Raw genomic sequence first — 20,664 nt, forward strand, 5'->3', positions numbered from 1 at the left:
CAGATCACCTCCCAAGTGCATTGTTTGCACCTGTTCTCCCCTCTAATCACCCACTGATCACCCATCAATCACCCCTTGTCACCACCTGTCACTGCTACCTATCAGATCAGACCCTAATCTTCCCCTTGCGGGCACCCAATCACCCGCCCACACCCTCAGATCGCCCACAGACTCCTTCTGATCAACTCGCCAGTGCATTGCTTGCATATATTCTCCCCTGTAATCACCTACTGATCACCTATCAATCACTCCGTCACCCCCTGTCACCACCTGTCACTGCTACCCATCAGATCAGACCCTAATCTGCCCCTTGCAAGCACCCAAACACCCACCCACACCCTCAGAGACCCCTCAGACCCCCCCGATCACCTACTCAGTGCATTGATTGCATCTATCCTCCCCTCTAATCACCCCGTGAGACACCCATCAATCATCTCCTGTCACCCCCTAGCACTCCTACCCATCAGATCAGGCCCTAATCTGCCCCCTGCTACTTCTGATCACCCACCCACAGCCTCAGATCCCCCTCAGAACCCCCCCCCCCCCCCCCCCCCCGATCACACACCCCTGTCACTATCCTAGTGATCTAAAAACCGTGATCAGTGAAAACTGTCACTGTTTTTTAGTATCACTAGTGTTAACAGTTGGGCCAGTTATTTAGCTAGGGCCCTTTGTTTGGTAGTTAGCGTCAGTTAGCACCCAGCCCACCACACCGCAGTCAATAATTAGTTGCTGATTAGCATCATCACTGTCGATAATCAATATTGCTACTATATAGTATCTGTAAGTGATCATTACTGATCGCAGTCAGATCTATGTTAGGGTCACTAGGATACACTAAAAACGCAGTGTTTGACCGATCAGGCCTGATCGTTCGCCCCACCGCAGTGACAGAATTTTTTTTCTGATCACTGCAAAAAACACTGTACAATAGCTGTGGTGCTGTAAAGATCAGTTTTGATTTTTTTTTTTAATCAAAACTCAGTGACCACAGCTTTCTACTCCACAAGTACTCCCTTTTACTAGGCAGGTGCTCTTTTTCCTGGGTAGTCTCAGAGGAATACCCCCCAAAATTTAGCAGTCCACCATGGCAAAAAAGGGGTATTCCGCTGAAGAGGCCGTCGAGATTCTGGCCCAGTGGGGTGAGTGCGATTGGGAAGCCTCATTCGGCGAATCATCCGGGTCAGAATACAAACCGGTGAACAGCAGTGGCTCTCTGATCGATAGCAATGACGAAGTTGAGGTCCTGGCTAGAGCCAGGCGTACCACACCCCATGTCACTGGACTGCAGGTGGCGCAGGATCAGACTCAAGGGCAGCAGAGTGGTGCTAGCGTTGATCCGAGTTTTCTTGGTGAAGCATGCACCAGCAGCGTAGCATCTGCTAGACCTAGCACCAGTACTAGCATAGACCCTGGTGAAGTGGCGAGCACCAGCATAGTAGTAGAAACTGGTTCGGTGGCACGTGCATTAAGACCCGAGTTGCAGCCCCCAGCAAAACGGTCCCGTACTACCCATAGTCTCCCGGAGGTGCTGGCAAATCCCAATTGGCAATCCCCTTGTTCCGCCGCACCCGTACTGCCCCCTTTCACCGCCCAGTCTGGAGTCCAGGTGGAGACAGATAATCTAGGATCGGCCCTAGACTTTTTTTTAATCTGTTCTGCACCGTGGATCTCTATGACTTAATTGTGGCTGAGACCAACCGTTATGCCACACAATATGCAACCGCCAATCTGAGAAGCTACCATGCCCAGCCTTTTTGGTGGAAACCACTTCAAGTTTCCAAACTTAACATTTTTTGTGGCCTTCTCCCTAACATGGGTCTAGTCATAATGAATGTATTACGGTCCTCTTGGTCTACGCACCCAATACATCACATGCCCATGTTCTCTGCTGCCATGTCCAGGTCACGATTTGAGAACATCCTGCGCTTTCTGCACTTCAGTGCCAATACAACCTGTCATCTAAGAGGTCACCCTGCTTATGACCGCCCCTCATAGACAACCTTTTATCAAAATTTGCAGATGCTTATACCCCTGAAAAGTCATTTTGAGGCATTTTATTTCCAGACTACTCCTTGCGGTCTTTGGCCCCTAAAATGCCAGGGCAGTATAGGAACCCCACAAGTGACCCCATTTTAGAAAGAAGACACCCCAAGGTATTCCGTTAGGTGTATGGTGAGTTCCTAAAAGATTTGTTTTTTTTTTTGACACAAGTTAGTGGAAAATGAAACTTTGTAAAAAAAAAAAAAACAAATATAAAAATCAATTTCCACTAACTTGTGGCAAAAAATAAAATCTATGAACTCACCATACTCCTAACAGAATACCTTGGGGTGTTGTCTTTCTAAAATGAGGTCACTTGTGGGGTTCCTATACTGCTCTGGCATTTTAGGGGTCTCTAAACCGTGAGGAGTAGTCTGGAAACCAAATGCCTCAAAATGACCTGTGATATCCTAAAAGTACTCATAGGACTTTGGGCCCCTTAGCGCACCTAGGCTGCAAAAAAGTGTCACACGTGGTATCGCCGTACTCAGGAGAAGTAGTATAATGTGTTTTGGGGTGTATTTTTACACATACCTATGCTGGGTGGGAGAAATATCTCTGTAAATGGACAATTGTGTAAAAAAATCAAAAAATTGTCATTTACAGAGACATTTCTCCCACCCAGCATGGGTATGTGTAAAAATACAGTACGGCGATACCACGTGTGACACTTTTTTGTAGGCTAGGTGCGCTAAGGGGCCCAAAGTCCAACTGAGCACCTTTAGGCTTTACAGGGGTGCTTACAATTTAGCACCCCCCAAAATGCCAGGACAGTAAACACACCCGACAAATGACCCCATTTTGAAAAGTAGACACCCCAAAGTATTCTGAGAGGGGCATGGTGAGTCCGTGGCAGATTTATTTATTTATTTATTTATTTTGTCACAAGTTAGCAGAAATGGAAGCTTTTGTTTTTATTTTTTTGTCACAATGTGTCATTTTTCGCTAACTTGTGACAAAAAAATAAAATCTTCTATGAACTCACCATGCCTCTCAGTGAATACTTTAGGATGTCTGCTTTCCATAATGTGAACATTTCAGGGGTATTTATACTATCCTAGAATTCTAGCACCTCCTGAAACATGACAGGTGGTCAGAAAAGTCAGAAATGCTTCAAACTGGGGAAATTCACTTTTTGCACCATAGTTTGTAAATGCTATAACTTTTACACAAACAAAAATTCAATAAGTGTCTATTTATTGATCAAAGACATGTAGCACAATAAATTTAGACAAACATTTATATAGAAATGTTACTTTATTTGAAAAATGTCACCACAGAAAGTTAAAAAAAATTTTTTTTTTGACAAAATTCATGTTTTTTTTGATGAATATAATAAAAACTAAACATCGCAGCAGCAATCAAATAGTACCAAAAGAAAGCTGTATTAGTGACAAGAAAAGGAGGTAAAATTAATTTAGGTGGTAGCCTGTATGACCGAGCAATAAACCGTTAAAGCTTCAGTGGTCTAAATGGAAAAAAAGTGTCTGGTCTTAAAGAGGAGCTGTTAGGTATAGGGTCTCAGAGAAAATAAACACATATATCAGTAGCTAAAGATTGGCTGTACTTACATTACATATGCATTTCACTGTCCACGTTTGGATTTCACAGAATTTGTATATAGTATATGCAGAGATAGATGCTCCTGACAGCTCATGGCAGGCTCCATGTTTGTGAAGCCAAATGTGTCGTCATGTCCTGCCTGCTTCTGATCACAGATAAGCTCATTCTTGAACAACACGGTGTGCAGTGAATATTAATGAGCCATGTGGCTAGGAACAATAGCTGACTCCTGCAGTGAAACTCTGCCCCGAGATTTATCAGTGTTTCGCGCTGGACTGATTAGAAGCTCCTGTACCGTCTCATTAGCAGCCGAGGGGAGGGCCCCAGAATGCTTTGCAGTTTAGCTGCGGCTTGCGTCTTTATGGGTCTATAACAGACTTTAAGATAAGCACACATCAAAGGTAACTGAAATGTTTATCTTCACTAATGGCTTTTGAGCTTCCTTCTAAACTGTTTAACACAGGAGAATAGAGGTTTAAATTAGCTTCTGCAGCCTGACAGTTACTCTTTAAGGCTCCCTGCACACTGCAAATCCGTGTTCCAATTCCGATTTTCAATTCCGATTTTCCCTGAATACATTCAACAGAAAAACTGATCAAAAAATGCAGCATGCGGTAAAGATTAAAAATCGGAATCGGATGTAAGAACGGATTAACCTCCTTGCCGGTCTAAAAAATCCGGCAAGGAGGCAGCGCCGCACATTTTTTTAATTTTTTTTTTTTTAAATCATGTAGCGAGCCAAGGGCTCGCTACATGATAGCCGCTAAGCAGCGGCATCCCCCCACCCACTCCGATCGCCTTCGGCGATCAGAGTATGCAGGGAATCCCGTTGAGAACGGGATTTCCTGCAGGGCTTCCCCGGTCGCCATGGCGACGGGGCGGGATGACGTCACGGACGTCATAGGGAATCCCGATCCGCCCCTCAACGCTGCCTGGCACTGATTGGCCAGGCAGCGCAGGGCTCTGGGGCGGGGGGGAGCGACTCGGCGCGGCGGATTGCGGCGGATCGTCAGCGAGCGGCGGCGATTGGAAGTTACAAGCAGCTAGCAAAGTGCTAGCTGCTTGTAACAAAAAAAAATTATGCAAATCGGCCCAGCGGGGCCTGAGATATCCTCCTGCGCAGGTTACCCCGAGCCGAGCTCGGGATAACCGGCAAGGAGGTTAAAAAGCGGAATGAATCAGAATCGCATGCAGTGTGCAGGGAGCCTTAAGAGGGTTTAAGGCTGCAGTCCTTAAGTGGTTAAAATGTAAAAAGATGAGGTAAAATGAAAGGTTTTTTTTTTTAAATAATGAACCATATTTTTAGCATGCGTTTTTAATTTGCTATCGATCTGACCTAGAAGTTAAAAATGATGCTTGGTTCACTTTAAATCACACACCTAAAACAAGCATGGGGCTAATCTTGCCAGATTTTTGTCCAAAACATCTCATCTGCATGCTTGTCCAAGTAACTGGTATTGTTTAAAATGAAATAAATAAGGCAGTCTCCATATCCCTCTCCCTTCAGGTTCCCTTTAAAGGGGTTCTTCCGCGAATGAGAAAAAAATAAAAAGTGGTTTATGCATTAAAAGAAGGACTATTAAACATCCTTCTAAAATACTGTAAAAAGTTTTTTTAAAAAAAAAAATTAATGGTTTCATCAATACAACATGTAACGTAAACAGTGACGTATGAAGTACTGGGAGGCTAATCCATTTGTTAGGGGTGGGGTTTTTTTTACTTTCTTTTCACAACCATAACTCCTGCCTAAGTAGTTTTCAGTGGTATAACCCACTTCTAGCAGGAATCGCCGTTACAGCCCTAATGGCTCCGCTGAGCTGCTGAATATGTGTTTACATTATTGCTAGGCAACCAGACCCCGGGTGCAGAGACTCCTTTGTGAAGAGTCATAAGCTGCTGGGAGAATGAATCAGTCCCATCTACACTATATGATTCTTTGTCAGATTTGATTCAATTATATTTGATTCAATCTGACATGTCCAATTCATGATTCGATTCAAATTAAATCGAATCAAGAATCGGACATGTCAGATTGAATCAAATCAAATCAATGAATCTAATCAAATTGAATCGAATCTGACAGAATCATATGGTGTAGATGGGACTGATTCTCCCAGCAGCTTATGGCTCTACACAAACCAGTCTCTGCACCCAGGGTCTGGTTGCCTAGCAACAATGTAAACACATATTCAGCAGCTCAGCGGAGTTCAGCGGTTAGGGCTATAACAGCGATTCCTGCTAGAAGTGGGTTATACCACTGAAAACTACTTAGGCACGAGTTATATTTGTGAAAAGAAAGTTAAAAAAAAAAAAAACACCCCTAACAAATGGATTAGCCTCCCAGCCGTCATCCGTCACTATTTACATTACATGTTGTATTGATGAAACCATTCATTTTTTTAAAAAAAAACCTTTTACTCTATTTTAGAAGGATGTTTAATAGTTTATGCATAAACCACTTTTTATTTTTTTCCTCATTCGCGGAAGAACCCCTTTCAGTTATCATAGTGAAACGTCACTGTTCCTTACTCTACATTTACCTTTGTGATTACTTGCACGGTTGGTGAATCTTCTTATTCTTACTGATATCATCCTGTTCAGTCTGCCTATGTGTGGCCAACACAGGTCTCATATTATTGGACAAGTTTTTCCATGTGCTATGAACACACTGTAGATTATCCTGAGCTGAAACAGATTTATAGGCATCCATTAATGTTGTTGGCCTCCGCTTTAGTGATATGTCCAGTTGGATTACTGTCTCCATATTTATTTCCCTAACTGTAGAATCTTCAAAGAAAATTCCTACATTGTGTTGCCTCTAATGTATCTCCCTCCTCCCCTCTCCAAAGAACAGTGCATGTTGCTCGCCCAGAAATTGAAAGGCATGTCTGTACATCGATCATTCCAAAAGTCATACCTGAAGTAATCTATAAAGGTGGTTTGGGTGATAAATAATGCTCGTCCATATATAGCTTAACCTTTTCTGGGTGCAGGTAATTGAAATGTGTGTCCTGTTTACTGCTTCTTATTCCTGCCAGAGCATAGACGTCAATTACTCTCGCCACGCAGTCCCGTCAGTCTTGTCACTCTGACGCTGCTGCAGTCTGCTTGCTCAGCTGTTAATGACAGCGGAGTCCAGTACGACGGTCAGGAACTGATTTCATTGGTGCTAGAGCCTACTGGTACTGAAAGAGTTAAGAAAAAGGAGAGGAGTGAGCCATTTCCCAGTCACTTTTAGTCTGTGTTTTCAGCTATGTAATGACATGGTGAGGTGTGTATGGAGCTGGATCTGTTGGATTTTCTAGTATATATATATGTGTGTATATATATATATATATATATATATATATATATATATATATATATATATATATATATATATATATATAAAATATACATATAGTTCATATTTACCTAAAAATATTTTCATACTGAATATAATAAATATAATTGGGCCCCAATGCAGATGGGGGTGGTCAGAGCCTCGGTGGTGTTTTAAAAAAAAAAATTGCCAGGAACACATTTTCGAGGGGGAGGAGCGATCGCCTGACAGGAGGGACATCAGAACAGGTAAGTATTTAACGCTAACACCCCTTTCCCTCCCAATCCTCCATCACTAAGACAGAGCCTGTCATGACAAGCTTTGTCATTTTTACCAGAGGTTTTCTTTAAGGGGGGCCCCCCTCTTGGTTATTACCCATGGATAAGCCACCACCCACACACATAAAAACACTTTACACTCAAAATCTGGGTGTCAAAAAGTCAGTTTATCTGCAGTGCTATACTGTAATATTCTTTTCAGAATGTAATGTGTGTGTTTTGCCTCAGTGATTTTCTAAGAAGGGAAAAACTACATAGTGCCATTGTAGAGAGCAATATCCTATGTTTAGTTACCTTTTTTGGAAGCAGATTGATGGTTTTTTTTTTAATGGATTATATAGCTGTGTTCAGCCATCACTTTATTGAGATCCTGTAAAATTCAATATTCATATCTTTAAACAGGATGCAGCACGCGTTTGGCCAGGAACAAAATTGCCAGGACCCTTGGGAAACTTCTACAGAACATCATATGCCCTTAAGGTTTGTTGGCTACTTAGTCTTTGAATTTTCTCATCTTTGCTTGAAATATATTAAACCATATCAGCAAAGCAGGAATCATGGGTCATGTTAGAGGACCTATACTCTTCCACAGGAGAGAAGGAAAACACAGAGAAACACACCCTGTGTGTATTTAGAGATTAGAGCCTGTCTAATTCTCCCTTATCTGGAAGTAATGAGCCACTGTTTTAGAGCTTTCCTCTCTGTCTGATTTGTGCTGAGGTTTGTGCCCTTCAGACAGGCTATATGTAAACACAGGAGGTTAACCATTTCTGTGCTCCTATGAAACCAGGAAGTAACCACTGCTGTGTGGTCTGTAACAAAGAAATGTTTTTCTGTAAATGTTATTATGCTGTTGCTTATCTTTTAGAGCCGAGATGAAGTCCTGGGTTTAGGTCTGCTTTTGTACACCATATGCTATTTTGTGTTATTTGGCCTTTATGGCAGAATCTGGGCTTGGGTATTTTTCTAACATAATCAGAGCTATAATGTGGGCCTTATATTACAAGCGTCTATAACAGCAACTCACATGCTCGGATATAAGTCGACTGCAATGTCTGACCCTCCGAAGCTGGAATTTTTTAATGACCCTAGTGTAAGTCTACCTAGGAAAGTTATTGGTTGAACTTGGTGACCAGGAGGGTTTAATGGCTGCACTGTATGAAGTATTGTAACCATTAACTCTGTTTGGTCCCCAATTGCAGCCAGTAAATCTCCTGGTTACAAAGTACAGCAATTGTCTACTCTCTGCCACCTCCTTAGTAACCCATCAACTAAGCAGCCAGTATCTTTTACCCACTCCCCAACAAGTCATCAGAACAGACAGCCTGTACCTGTCCCTGTTCCCCTCTGTAAGAACAGTAATCTATGTGGACTGTATCTGCCTTCCTGCATCCCCCCAGCATCTTTTATGTGAGGGGTGCCAGGATGAGGGAAAAGGTGTCTTCTGCAAAACAGCCACAGTAAAATCTTGGCAGGCTTCCACCACAGCTTACAACATGGGAAAGGGGGGGGGGGGGGTATAGAGAGAGGTGGGAGCAGAAGCAGGGAAAAATAAGCATGGCAAAGCCAGTGAGGACACGGCACCTGGTGCTGAAAGGCTCCCACTGCGGCTCACTCTGCTAAGTAACATAAGGAGAGTGAGGTTTCCAGCTATGAGTCAGATATTTAGGTCTGACTTGCATATAAGGCGACCCCTATTCTTCTTCTTTTTTTTTCTTTTTTTTTTTTTTTGTGAATCAGATGTAAATTTCTCGACTTATAGCCAAGGATATATGGTATATTTTATGCATAACTATTGTTAATGAAAACTATACCTTGTTTTTGGAGTTTGTTATATTGGGGTTGTCCTGTTTGTCTGCTTTAAATATGTCTGTTTTAATAAGTATTGTTATATATATGTCTGCTTTTCTAGGTATGGAGAATAAATACGAAGCACAATATCATTTACGTGAATGGTTCTGTTCCCGGGCACAGTAATTGTTTAGTAAAGGTAAGATTTCCTCTTGGAGTTTTTTTTGGTTCTGGTTTTTGTCAGAAAAACACTAATTTGGCAATTTGTAATATGAGCAGAGCTGTAAAGCAGGATCTATTGTTGTGATTGTCAACGTGTTTCTTTTCTACTTACCAAAATACAACTTTATTCCAATGGTGCAAGGCTGGGTTCACACATAAAAGGTGTACAATTCCATTCCAGTCCTGCCCTGTCTGTTTTCATCAGTTTTCATCAGTTTTGTATAATGTTTCTACGGCTGGGTTCACACACAAATCTATACAGCATTCCAGTCCTGTCAGTTTTCTACGGCTGAGTTCACACATAAAAGCTGTACTTGTTAGGTAATACTGATAGAAAACTAACAGGACTGGGATGGAATTGTACAGATTTATGTGTTACCCAAGCCTTAGGCCTGCCAGGCTGTTCTCTACTCACCCCTGCTGCCTAGTCGTTGTTTGTGTCCGGCAGACTATATACTTATGCATGCAGTGCCTCTCCTTCATTCGCCTGGAGTTGGTTTGCATGTCTCTGAGGGCCTAAAAAAGTCAACCTAAATTAGTGCTGTAAACAATTCTCAAACAAAGTGCCTTGTGTATAAATAACCTGAAATCACAGTGAAACGTATACCAGCTGAAAAATTATGAGGCCCGATTGGGAATATGTGAAGCATATAGTGCAGGAGTGCATTAGTGAAGAGGGGCTTACCCAAAGACCGACATCGGGAGAGAGACGGGGAGACAGCCTGGCAGCACCGTCTCTACCCCATCACCAGTCACACCACCAGTGGTACTGTGTAAGAAAGCATCTGCATGTTTTCTGCTGAATGAGGCAGCTCTGCTCCATGAGCCACTATAGTTCACTGATGGCAAATGAATGGTGCTGCCCATATCCACCACTGTAATAGAGTACAGATACATTTTCTACACATCGCTAGAGGTGAGGTGATGGGGGAGGAGCTTCTCCTTCCCCTTCTCACAATCACTTGCATCCTCCCTTCTTTTACTCCTCTGTATCTTCCTTTCTGTCTCCCCCTCCTAAATCACATCTAGCCTCTCTACCCTCACTCACTTCCAGGCTCTCTCCATCAAATATTTCCAGCCCCTTTCCCTCACTTATCTTCAGCTCTCTCTATTTTCTTGCTTATTTCCAGATCCCACTAGCTCTGGCCGTCTGCTTACTGTACTTACCCCTGCATCTCCAACCTCTTCTCTCCCTGCTGACCTCTAGCCTCTCCTCCCCACCGCTCTGAACTCCAGCCTCCTTTACTCCTCACACTCACGAACCTTTTGGAGGCCGAGTGCCCAAACTGCAACCCAAAAGTCACTTATCTATCGCAAAGTGGCAACAGCAATTTAAACTAAATACTGTACAAACGTTTTAACTCATACATGAACATTATGGAAAATCCAAGTTGAAAATAAACTGTGAAGATAAACCATTTCATCCATCCTACTCCTGAAAAATGTATTCAATTTTTTAGAACCTCACAGTTTTATTTTCTATTTTAAAAAGCTAAAAAAGTAGGTTTAATGCTATTGTCTCATATGATAAGGATTCAGCTTTTCCAATAGTCTCGCAGTTAGCAATCATGTGACCCCCAACAAGACAAATTCAGCAATCATGAGGCCCCTGACGAGACAAATTCAGCAATTGTGTGGGCCCCGACATGACAAATTCAGCAATCGTGAGGCCCCCGACATGACAAATTCAGCAGTCGTGAGGCCCCCAACATGACAAATTCAGCAATCGTGAGGCCCCCAACATGACAAATTCAGCAATCATGAGGCCCCCAACAAATCATGAGGCCCCCAACAAGACAAATTCAGCAATCATGAGCCCTCCAACAAATCATGAGGCCCCCAACAAGACAAATTCAGCAATCTTGAGGCCCCCAACAAATCATAAGGCTCCTAACAAGACAAATTCAGCAGTCATGAGGAACATGAATAGACAGCATTTCACATAAATAGGCAGAATTCCCCCTTAATATGGTAGCCCCCCCCCCCCCCCCCAAGTTAGGTAGTGAGTGACAGGGACCCCCAGGTTAGCTAGTGAGTTACAGGCACCTCCAGTTAGGTAATGAGTGACAGGGACCCCGATAGTGAGTGACAGGGAGCCCCTTTAGGTAGTGAGTGAGTGACAGGGAGCCCCTTTAGGTAGTGAGTGAGTGACAGGGAGCCCCTTTAGGTAGTGAGTGAGTGAGTGAGTGACAGGGAGCCTCTTTAGGCAGTGAGTGCCAGGGAGCCCCTTTAGGCAGTGAGTGCCAGGGAGCCCCTTTAGGCAGTGAGTGCCAGGGAGCCCCTTTAGGCAGTGAGTGCCAGGGAGCCCCTTTAGGCAGTGAGTGCCAGGGAGCCCCTTTAGGCAGTGAGTGCCAGGGAGCCCCTTTAGGCAGTGGGTGCCAGGGAGCCCCTTTAGGCAGTGAGTGAGTGCCAGGGAGCCCCTTTAGGTAGTGAGTGAGTGCCAGGGAGCCCCTTTAGGTAGTGAGTGAGTGCCAGGGAGCCCCTTTAGGTAGTGAGTGACAGGGAGCCCCTTTAGGTAGTGAGTGACAGGGAGCCCCTTTAGGTAGTGAGTGAGTGACAGGGAGCCCCTTTAGGTAGTGAGTGAGTGCCAGGGAGCCCCTTTAGGCAGTGAGTGAGTGCCAGGGAGCCCCTTTAGGCAGTGAGTGAGTGACAGGGAGCCCCTTTAGGCAGTGAGTGAGTGACAGGGAGCCCCTTTAGGCAGTGAGTGAGTGACAGGGAGCCCCTTTAGGTAGTGAGTGAGTGACAGGGAGCCCCTTTAGGTAGTGAGTGAGTGACAGGGAGCCCCTTTAGGTAGTGAGTGCCAGGGAGCCCCTTTAGGTAGTGAGTGCCAGGGAGCCGCTTTAGGTAGTGAGTGCCAGGGAGCCCCTTTAGGTAGTGAGTGAGTGCCAGGGAGCCCCTTTAGGCAGTGAGTGAGTGCCAGGGAGTCCCTTTAGGCAGTGAGTGAGTGCCAGGGAGCCCCTTTAGGTAGTAAGTGCCAGGGAGCCCCTTTAGGTAGTAAGTGCCAGGGAGCCCCTTTAGGTAGTAAGTGCCAGGGAGCCCCTTTAGGTAGTGAGTGAGTGACAGGGAGCCCCTGCCGCCACCGCCGCTCCCCCCCTTACCTCGAACTCGCAGCCAGCAGACCGACCTCAGGATCAGCAGCGACCCGACCAATACGAGCGGGCGCCGGACGCACCCGCTCTATATGCGGAAGTGATGTCACTTCCGCATATCAGTGTGGGCGCTGGGTCCTAGCGCCCGCACGATTGGTCGCCGCCTGATCGAGGTCTGAGTGACGCGGCGGCTGGAGGGAGCCGCGGACAGGGGGTGAACGGCGGCCGGGCGGCGCCTGTCGGAGACAGGCGCCAGGGTGCAATGCACCCGCCCAGTCGCGGCCCTGCGGGCACCCCTGGGGAAGAGATACGTGGCACCCCAGGACAGATTGGGGGCACGTGCCCCCCAAAATAGGGCTAGCGACGCCCCTGGTTCAAGGTATTGCCTGGTTGGTTCCAGCCCGGCTCAGCACAAGTAGCAGTCCGAGGATTGGGAACTCCTTCTTTAAACAGTTTGCAAACTACAGAAGTTCAGCTTTACTGGTCTATCATTTTTAAATGTAGTGTTTTTCTCTCATAATATTCTCTCTTTGCTATTTTATCAACCACAGGAGCTAGGGAAGGTTGGGGCACCATCATAGGTGCCCAGGTTAATAGCCTCGATTAGCGACTATAACAAGCTAAAATACAATTTCATTTACAAACTGCAGCTGCAAATAGCGGGTATTTTGTGGAGCCCAAATTTCCAGCTTTGCACAGCCACGTTGTGTGTCGTTAGCATCTTCTGTATGGAAATAGTAGTAGCAGTAGGGTATTGTATGGAAATAGATGACAGATTTATTTAAAAGCTTTGTTCACTAAATTATCTACTATACGGTTTATGTGTACAGACTGATTTTTGTTAATTGACTTGTATTTTTTAGATTTAATCTAATATCTTTAGCAATTGGGTTTCCAGTTGCAACCTTTGCTACCTTTATCTCATTTTGCATATATGCGATGATTAACTTTGTGTGTCGTTAATATCTCTTTAGTACCTGTAGCTCTAAGCAATTTCATGCTTTTCTTTTATCAAATCTTAAACTTTCTTTATAAACCATGCTGGTTTCTTTTTATTCTTAGATTTTTTTTTCACGGGGAATGTATTTTCTGCAGTGTTTTATGAAAAAAATGTTTTTAAATGTTTTTGTGTGCGTTTATTTAAAGCTAAACTAAACCCAAAATTGAACAAGACAAACTCTAATAGCTATCGAGAAGGTAAATTAATGTAAATCATGTGTAAAAGTAAAATTGTGGACAGAATACCTTTTTCATGGTCCAAATGTGCTTGGAGTATGAATTGGTTTCTGCCACTCCTGGATGGGGCAGTCATATGAGGCCTTATGACACATTAAGTAGGAAGAACAATAGTTGCCTGACTACAGAATAGCTTCATGCTACTGAACAGGCACAAACTGAACTCTTGTAGGAGAAATACAGTCGCACTCGTACATGGGCAAGAGGAAGCCTGACAAGTCCTTGTTTCCCAACGCTGCATAAGTTGGGGACAATAGGTGAAGCCCCTGTTTTTATCTACAGGTTTCCCTCTATCCAGGTACGTATCTAACTTTAAATGTGTGCCGCGCTTTAGGTTCACTTTAAGTCTCTGGAATCCTCTCTTTAACCATTGCCTGCTAGGTGTCCTTCATTCACTGCTGTCTTAACCTTGTAGCCAATGTAATCCAGCCTATCTCTGGGTCTCACTTGTTATTGCCAATAGGAACAATTTTCGACAGCTGCCCCTGAGACAAATGTGTTCCCATACTAGAAACTAGAAAGGAGTAGAAATTTCTTCATGTCCTCCCATATACTAATGAAAAAGGTTTAGAACAAGTTCCCCTTGCAGACCTCCGGTGTAAAAATAAAACCCACACTATCAGCACAGACAGCAGAATTTATAACAGAGTAGCAGGAAAAAATGGCTAATAATTGTGCCATAAAATCCAGGTTTTGTTGGTTAGCGTCTCCCCCTTTCTGAAAAAAATCCATGGAAATGATCTGCCTTTTTAAAGACCGCTAAGAGATTTTACCATCTGTGGGTAAAAGCTGCCATATAGTGTGGCCTGAGGGGTACTCTGCTTCTACCCGTGCCACTGAGGTAGCCTATCACAGAGAGAAGATATCAAGAGGGAAGTAGGGCAGTACCAGCCACAGTATGTTGCATTCTAGAGCTGCCACAATGCTTCTCTGCTGCTTAATACAGTTTTCAGCCGCAGCTGCATTATGAAAAAAAAAAAAAAAAAAAGTGGAACAGTCAGAGTAACGTTCATTCTGACACTTTTTTACTTCTGAATTTACTTCGGAGGTCCACTTTACCACAAATTTATGGTAGACCTACAAAGTTCACAGATGTAGTTCCATTTAAGGCCTGAGAGGATCCAGATAAAAACTGTGGCTTGTTCCTAAAGTTCTGGGTACCCAGTATGAGATGTGGCTGTTTGGACAATTCTTCAGGTCCAGTGATGCAGAGAAAGCTACATTTGTACCGTCAGAAGTAGTGTTTCAAGGGCACAGACTGGCAGAGCTACTTAGGCAGTAGAGTACAGAACAACCACTGTGTATTATAACATTATTGCATTAGCTCTGTACTAAACAGGGGAATTGGTAAGTCTATAAAGCATGGAAGCATAGCTGATAGTGATGTCTCTCAAACCTATTTTAATGCAATAGGGCCATGTGACCCAATGCTTTGTGCAGAATTAGAATGTTGTAGCTCTATTATATCAGGTGCATCAAAGAGCCATGTGTCATTGTGCGGAATGATAGAGGTCCTTGAAGTCAAGGTTCACGTTAACCATCGAGTGCATTTCCAGCAGTGAAGCAGGAAGTCTTTTCTCTTTGGAAGTATTGCCATTGTGAACATGCTTTGTATGCAGTAAAGGCCCCGTGATATGTTCCTTTATTTATATGTTTCCAATTCCGGCACTAAGAGTCTAGACCAGGTTCAGCTCAGCAAAGCAGAAGGGGAATAGCTCTGTCTTTTCAAGGACCTTCTAAATGCTTACTGATTGTTTTCTGGAAACTAGATATGCATATGGTGTGGTAATCTAATATAACTGGAAAATAGACAGACAGAAGATGGTATGTTCAGTAGAATAAAAATGAAACCATATCAGGAGTATTATCTTCTTCCTTTAAGCTGAAAAATAACATGTATGTGGTTTACTTTCTGTGCATATTAAGGGTATAAGAGGTGCCCTGGTGTGGTATAAAAGCATCTAAAAACAGTTTAAATGGAAAATAATTTTGAGGTAGCTTACCTCATTGACGAAAAATCTTTGTTTTAACAAAGGTTTTTATTAGTAGCACAGGCAACACGTTTCGCGGGTCTGAGGCCGCTTCCTCAGAGATTTTTCGTCATTGAGGTAAGCTTCCTCAAAATTATTTTCCTTTTAAACTGTTTTTAGATGCTTTTATACCACACCAGAGCGCCTCTTATCCCCATAGATTGTGCAATCTATGCCCCCATACCTCACCTGTTTGAGGGGTGAAGACAGAACACACGTGGCCTCCACCATGGTGGACATCTGTCCCCTTTCTTTCACCAAGGAGAGCGACCGCATCCAGGCCCCCAGTGACCACCCCTAGTGGAGTTGGGTTTATTGTCTCCATCTGCTTCCTGTGGTCGGTTGCTCCCCTGCAACCCACCTTTGTGAGTAGTATCTTACCTTTCACTATTTCCAATTGTTTTGACGTACCACACCATTGGGCTCCCACTTTTGTCTCCTGTACCTTTTTCCTAGAGGGTGCTTTTGACACCCACATTCCACTATTTCTGTGCATATGTCATCCTGCATACTTATGTTAAATTGGTACAGAAAGAGCATATGTGGTATTCATAACTGCCATTCCTAGGCTGTAGATACATCATATTTGTGATTGGTTGCATTATACAGCCAAGTCCCCAATATCCAGCACAGATGGGGTTTGCCTCATGCCGGAAACCTGCCGAAAATCGCATTGTACTGCATCAGTTTTATATCTAACACATATCCTTATGTGGACAGTCAAACATAATAAAACTAGGTATTTATGGTAGCTATAATGCCCTAACTTTAGGATGTGGTATCAATAGGTAGAACATATGTGCCAATAAGTCACATTCCATAGGCAGGATTTATCAACATTTATTGTAGAAATTACATAATGTAAATCAATGAATTTAAAAGTGTATGGGATGGCCATAAGTTTAATGGATATATGGATGGTAGTCCACAAGTAGTGCTAATATAACTCAGATTGTATATGGTTGGCAATAGCTGCAAAAAGTTACATAGCCTGATAATAAGCCAGAAGCTTTTAGCATATCCAGATCCAAGACAATCAAGCCAAGCATATGCAGCTGCATAGAACAAGCAGCAAAGCAACACCGCAGCAAAATTATAGCACGTGATAGCATAAAGAGTCTCTTGCAAGTAGATTGTATCTCTAAAATCGTTGCAGGCTCCCTGGACATCCATCAACATGACAGTCCCCATAGACGTGCACTGTAAACTTGATCACAGACTCAGGGGCAGGCAATGTCTATGTCCCATGTGATGTGAAGGCAGTCCCATGAGGCAAGGGCTCCCAACAGTTTTGCCGCCTTCTTTGGGGAGGGGGGGGGGGAAATAGACCATTCACTCTCACACTTATATCCAGGGCTGTGGAGTCTGAGTTGTAATCGGAGTCGGAGCAATTTTGGGTTTGAGTCTGTGATTTCATAAACTGAGGAGTCTGAGTCCAATGATTTTGTACAAAATCCACAGCCATGGTAAGTATTAGACTAAGGAGTCGAGGAGTTGGAGTCGGAAGCATTTTAGGTACCCGGAGTTGGAGTCTGAAGATTTTTGTATCGACTCCACAGCCCTGCTTATATCAGAATCAGAAAGGACTACAATGCGACTCCTGATGTCCATATGTTTTGTAAACAAAACCGATATTTGTAGATATGCTTATATAGCTGCACGCCACATCCCATCTACTGCTGCCAAGTCCAAGGCCTCCATCGCAACCCAGAAATATAACTACAAGTACTTCATAATTAAATATGAAGCAGATTGGCCCAACACACAATGCTTTACAGTGAGATTATCCAATGAAACAGCTAACTTTACCATACAGTGTGCCATCAGGTTTTGCAGATTCAATACGGTTCAATTGTCAGCAGAAACAGCCGTGGACACCAGCATTGTACTTAGTTGCTTTTAATGGAGCAAGATCTTTTACTCTCACCATGAGATGGCAAGGATTGAAACATCTGGCGGCAGTCTTACAATTGGTTTACGCTGCTCAATCACATCATCCGTGACCGCTTGGGGCTCAGAGATGGAACAAAAGCTTGCCATCTTGTTTGGGGCAGAACCGTTTAACCAAAGTATTGTGGCTCTGCCCTGCCCCTCCATGTCCTTTCAGAGAATCCCTGCACTGAATTCCACCAATCTCCTGGCAGAAGGCACTGCTCACAAAGTGATAATTTAATTAAATCATACACACCTCTCTCATCTATAGCTCAATAGCCGGGAGGAGTAGTCAACTCTAGCCGCTCTCGTGTCTACAGCGATCAACATAGGCCAGGCAATGGAATGCGTCGGGTAACGCGTATAGATATCTAGAGCACACGCGTGTGACGTCAGCGCGTTGTGCACAGTGCCATCTTGGAAAGGGGCAAAAGGAAGTGCAGGGATTCCCTGAAAGGACACAAAGGAGCAGGGCAGAGTCACAATACTTTGGTTAAATGGCTCTGCCCCCTACAAGATGGCAAACTTTCTCCCTATCTTGGAGCCCCACACAGTCTTGGATGATGCACGTAAGTAATGCAAAACAATTGTAAGACTGCCGATAGACATTCCTATTCTTGTCATCTCATGCTGAGAGTGTAACATCTTGCTCCATTTAAGGACAACTGAAGCAAGAGGGATATGGAGAATATGCCATATTTATTTCCTTTTAAGCAATGCCAGTTGCCTAGCAGTCCTGCTGATCCTCTGCCTCTAATACTTTTAGCCATAGACCCTGAACAAGCATGCAGCAGACCAGGTGGTGTGTGATATTATTGACAGATCTGACAAGATTAGCGGCACGCTTGTTTCTGTTCTGATTCAGACACTGCTGCAGCAAAATGGATCAGCAGGGCTGCCAGGCAACTGGTATTGTTTAAAAGGAAATAAATATGGCAGTCTCCATATAACTCTCACTTCAGTTGTCCTTTAAAAGTAACTTACCGGTAATACACAATTCTGCTCATAGCTTTTTCTGTTGACAATGGAACTTTGTAATTTAAAGGTTCGATAGTCTTAAAGCATCCAATGTTTTGTAAGTATTAGCTATGCAGGATTGCGGTGATAGAGAGAGAGAGTAGATAATTACAGGAAATAACCACATCTCAGCCTGTTTCATGAAACCTCATGAAACATTAATATCAGGAGAGTTTTTATCTCCTATACATATTGGTAATCTTCATAATAAAGGTAAATGTGTCATTCTTCCTGTAGTGTCACCGTAAGTGTAATGTCCACATAAAATATAAATGTATTCAGGTATCCAGTAGGATCCAGTAGGATAAAAAAGGAATGTGTTCTGTAATGAATAGTCTTGCCTGCTCATTAGTAAATATACATGACTGTTATATCTTGACATGTGTAGGGTGTATTCCCAGGGATGGGCAGAAATTGCCTGCCCTCAGGATAGTATGGTTCTTCATAAAGTACACATTGGCCTCAATTCACTAAGATCATGCTGGAGATAATAAGGCAAGAGAAAACTTACCTCCACATAGTGAGAGAGTTATCTTATCTCTTCATTCCTTACGTTACCTCTTCTGTAGTTAATTTACCTCCTCTGTAGTTAATTTACCTCCTCTGTAGTTATTTTCACATGCAGTTAATGAACATCCTGTCTTTAACTCTGGAGTTATTTTGAGGATTGAAGAGTTAACTTAAAGACAGAAGAGTTAACATTAGGTTTGCCTGAGGTAAAATGTTTCCTGAATACTGCATGCCTTATCACCATGGTAACAACTCTAGAAGAGTTATTAAAGACAGGAGATACGCTTAGTGAATTGAGGCCATTCTCTTAACTGCTTACACTTAAACTATGATGCAGTTGTATTTCCATTACTATTTCGTTCAGTTCAAGAAAAGAAAGACTATATCCAGCGGGAGGAATAGTATTCATCTTTTTCCTGCAGATTTCAGTCTTATTGAATACAAGCATAGGTGTGCTGGTGAGGACAGATGCTGCTTTCATGCTGACATTTACCAGTCTGCTTATGGCTTGGAAATCTTGGGCAATATTAGAACAGGTTTGTGATGAAAAATATATATGAACAAATAACAGGCTGCCTTCCTAAAAATAACCCTTGTATAAATCAATAAATCAAGCCTGTGAACGGATTATACACCTCCATTGTTTTCATAGTATTCCATCTACTGGAGCCAGTAAATGTGGAATCTTTAGGTCTTAGGTATCGATGGAGTGCAGGATGATAGCATTCCATTCAGTCACAGTACAAAAATACATAGCTGTCAATCTCCTGTCAGCCTTCCATGGAGCTCACAGCGACCATGCGACCAATTTTGGGCCAAAATTGTTTGCATGTATCAATTTGACAGGCTGCAAGATGTCGAGCCATCGTGGTCGATCGGGTGCGTGGCGGTAACGGTGAGCGATATCGGGATGAGAAAACCCTGGCGCTGTTCTCTCTAGTGTATAAATGTGACACCCTGACCCCCCCCCCCCTTCCCCATGTACATTTATACATTACCTGTCCTGTGTCGCCCACCACGGTGCTCATCCATCTTCGTAATCCCACAGTCACACACACGAGTCGTGCTATATGTCGGCAGTGGCGTGTATAGGGCTAATGTAAGAGCAGGGGATTCTGAAGACGGATGGGCACCACGTGGCGGGCGACATAAGACGGGTAATGTATAAATGCACACACAGGGGGCACATTTATACACTAGTGGGGCAGCAGTGGACTAGGCCGATTCCCGAGATATATCGTGCTGAAATTGGTCGGTAATCAGCCTGCAGTGTATGGGCAGTTGACAGATCTCTCTCTAATCAGAGACAGATCTGTCTCTTGGTCGAATCTGCCCATCCTCGCTAGATGTATGGGCACCTTAACTGAAGTCTAACATAGATTAGCCATATGCTAATTTTTTAGATTTGAGTTGAGAGCTGTCATTTGTTGGTCATTGTGAACGGATTTTGTCCACCAGCTGTCTAACACAAATCTAGTGACCAAGGTAATAGATACCTCAGATCAGATTTGATCAGAGAGGGCTCTACCTGATGGTCAATCTGGTTGCTGTTGTGTAATATATGGTCATCCTAACTGTTTGTTTTTAACCTCCTTGGTGGTAATCCCGAGCTAGGTTTGGGGTGGAAAACT

At 43.5% G+C, this 20,664-nt stretch overlaps 1 protein-coding gene across 3 annotated transcripts in view; it reads left to right on the plus strand.

The window, feature by feature from the left end:
* MRPL3 (mitochondrial ribosomal protein L3) overlaps positions 1 to 20,664 on the plus strand; it is a 140,876-nt gene that overhangs the window by 102,213 nt on the left and 17,999 nt on the right. For all 3 annotated transcript variants that reach the window (XM_068234485.1, XM_068234484.1, XM_068234486.1), the window contains 2 exons: positions 7,609 to 7,686; positions 9,119 to 9,196. In XM_068234485.1, the coding sequence (XP_068090586.1) occupies positions 7,609 to 7,686; positions 9,119 to 9,196 (156 nt within the window). The remainder of the gene's footprint in view (positions 1 to 7,608; positions 7,687 to 9,118; positions 9,197 to 20,664) is intronic.

Source organism: Hyperolius riggenbachi, chromosome 5, assembly GCF_040937935.1.
Source record: "Hyperolius riggenbachi isolate aHypRig1 chromosome 5, aHypRig1.pri, whole genome shotgun sequence".
Lineage (NCBI taxonomy): Eukaryota > Metazoa > Chordata > Amphibia > Anura > Hyperoliidae > Hyperolius > Hyperolius riggenbachi.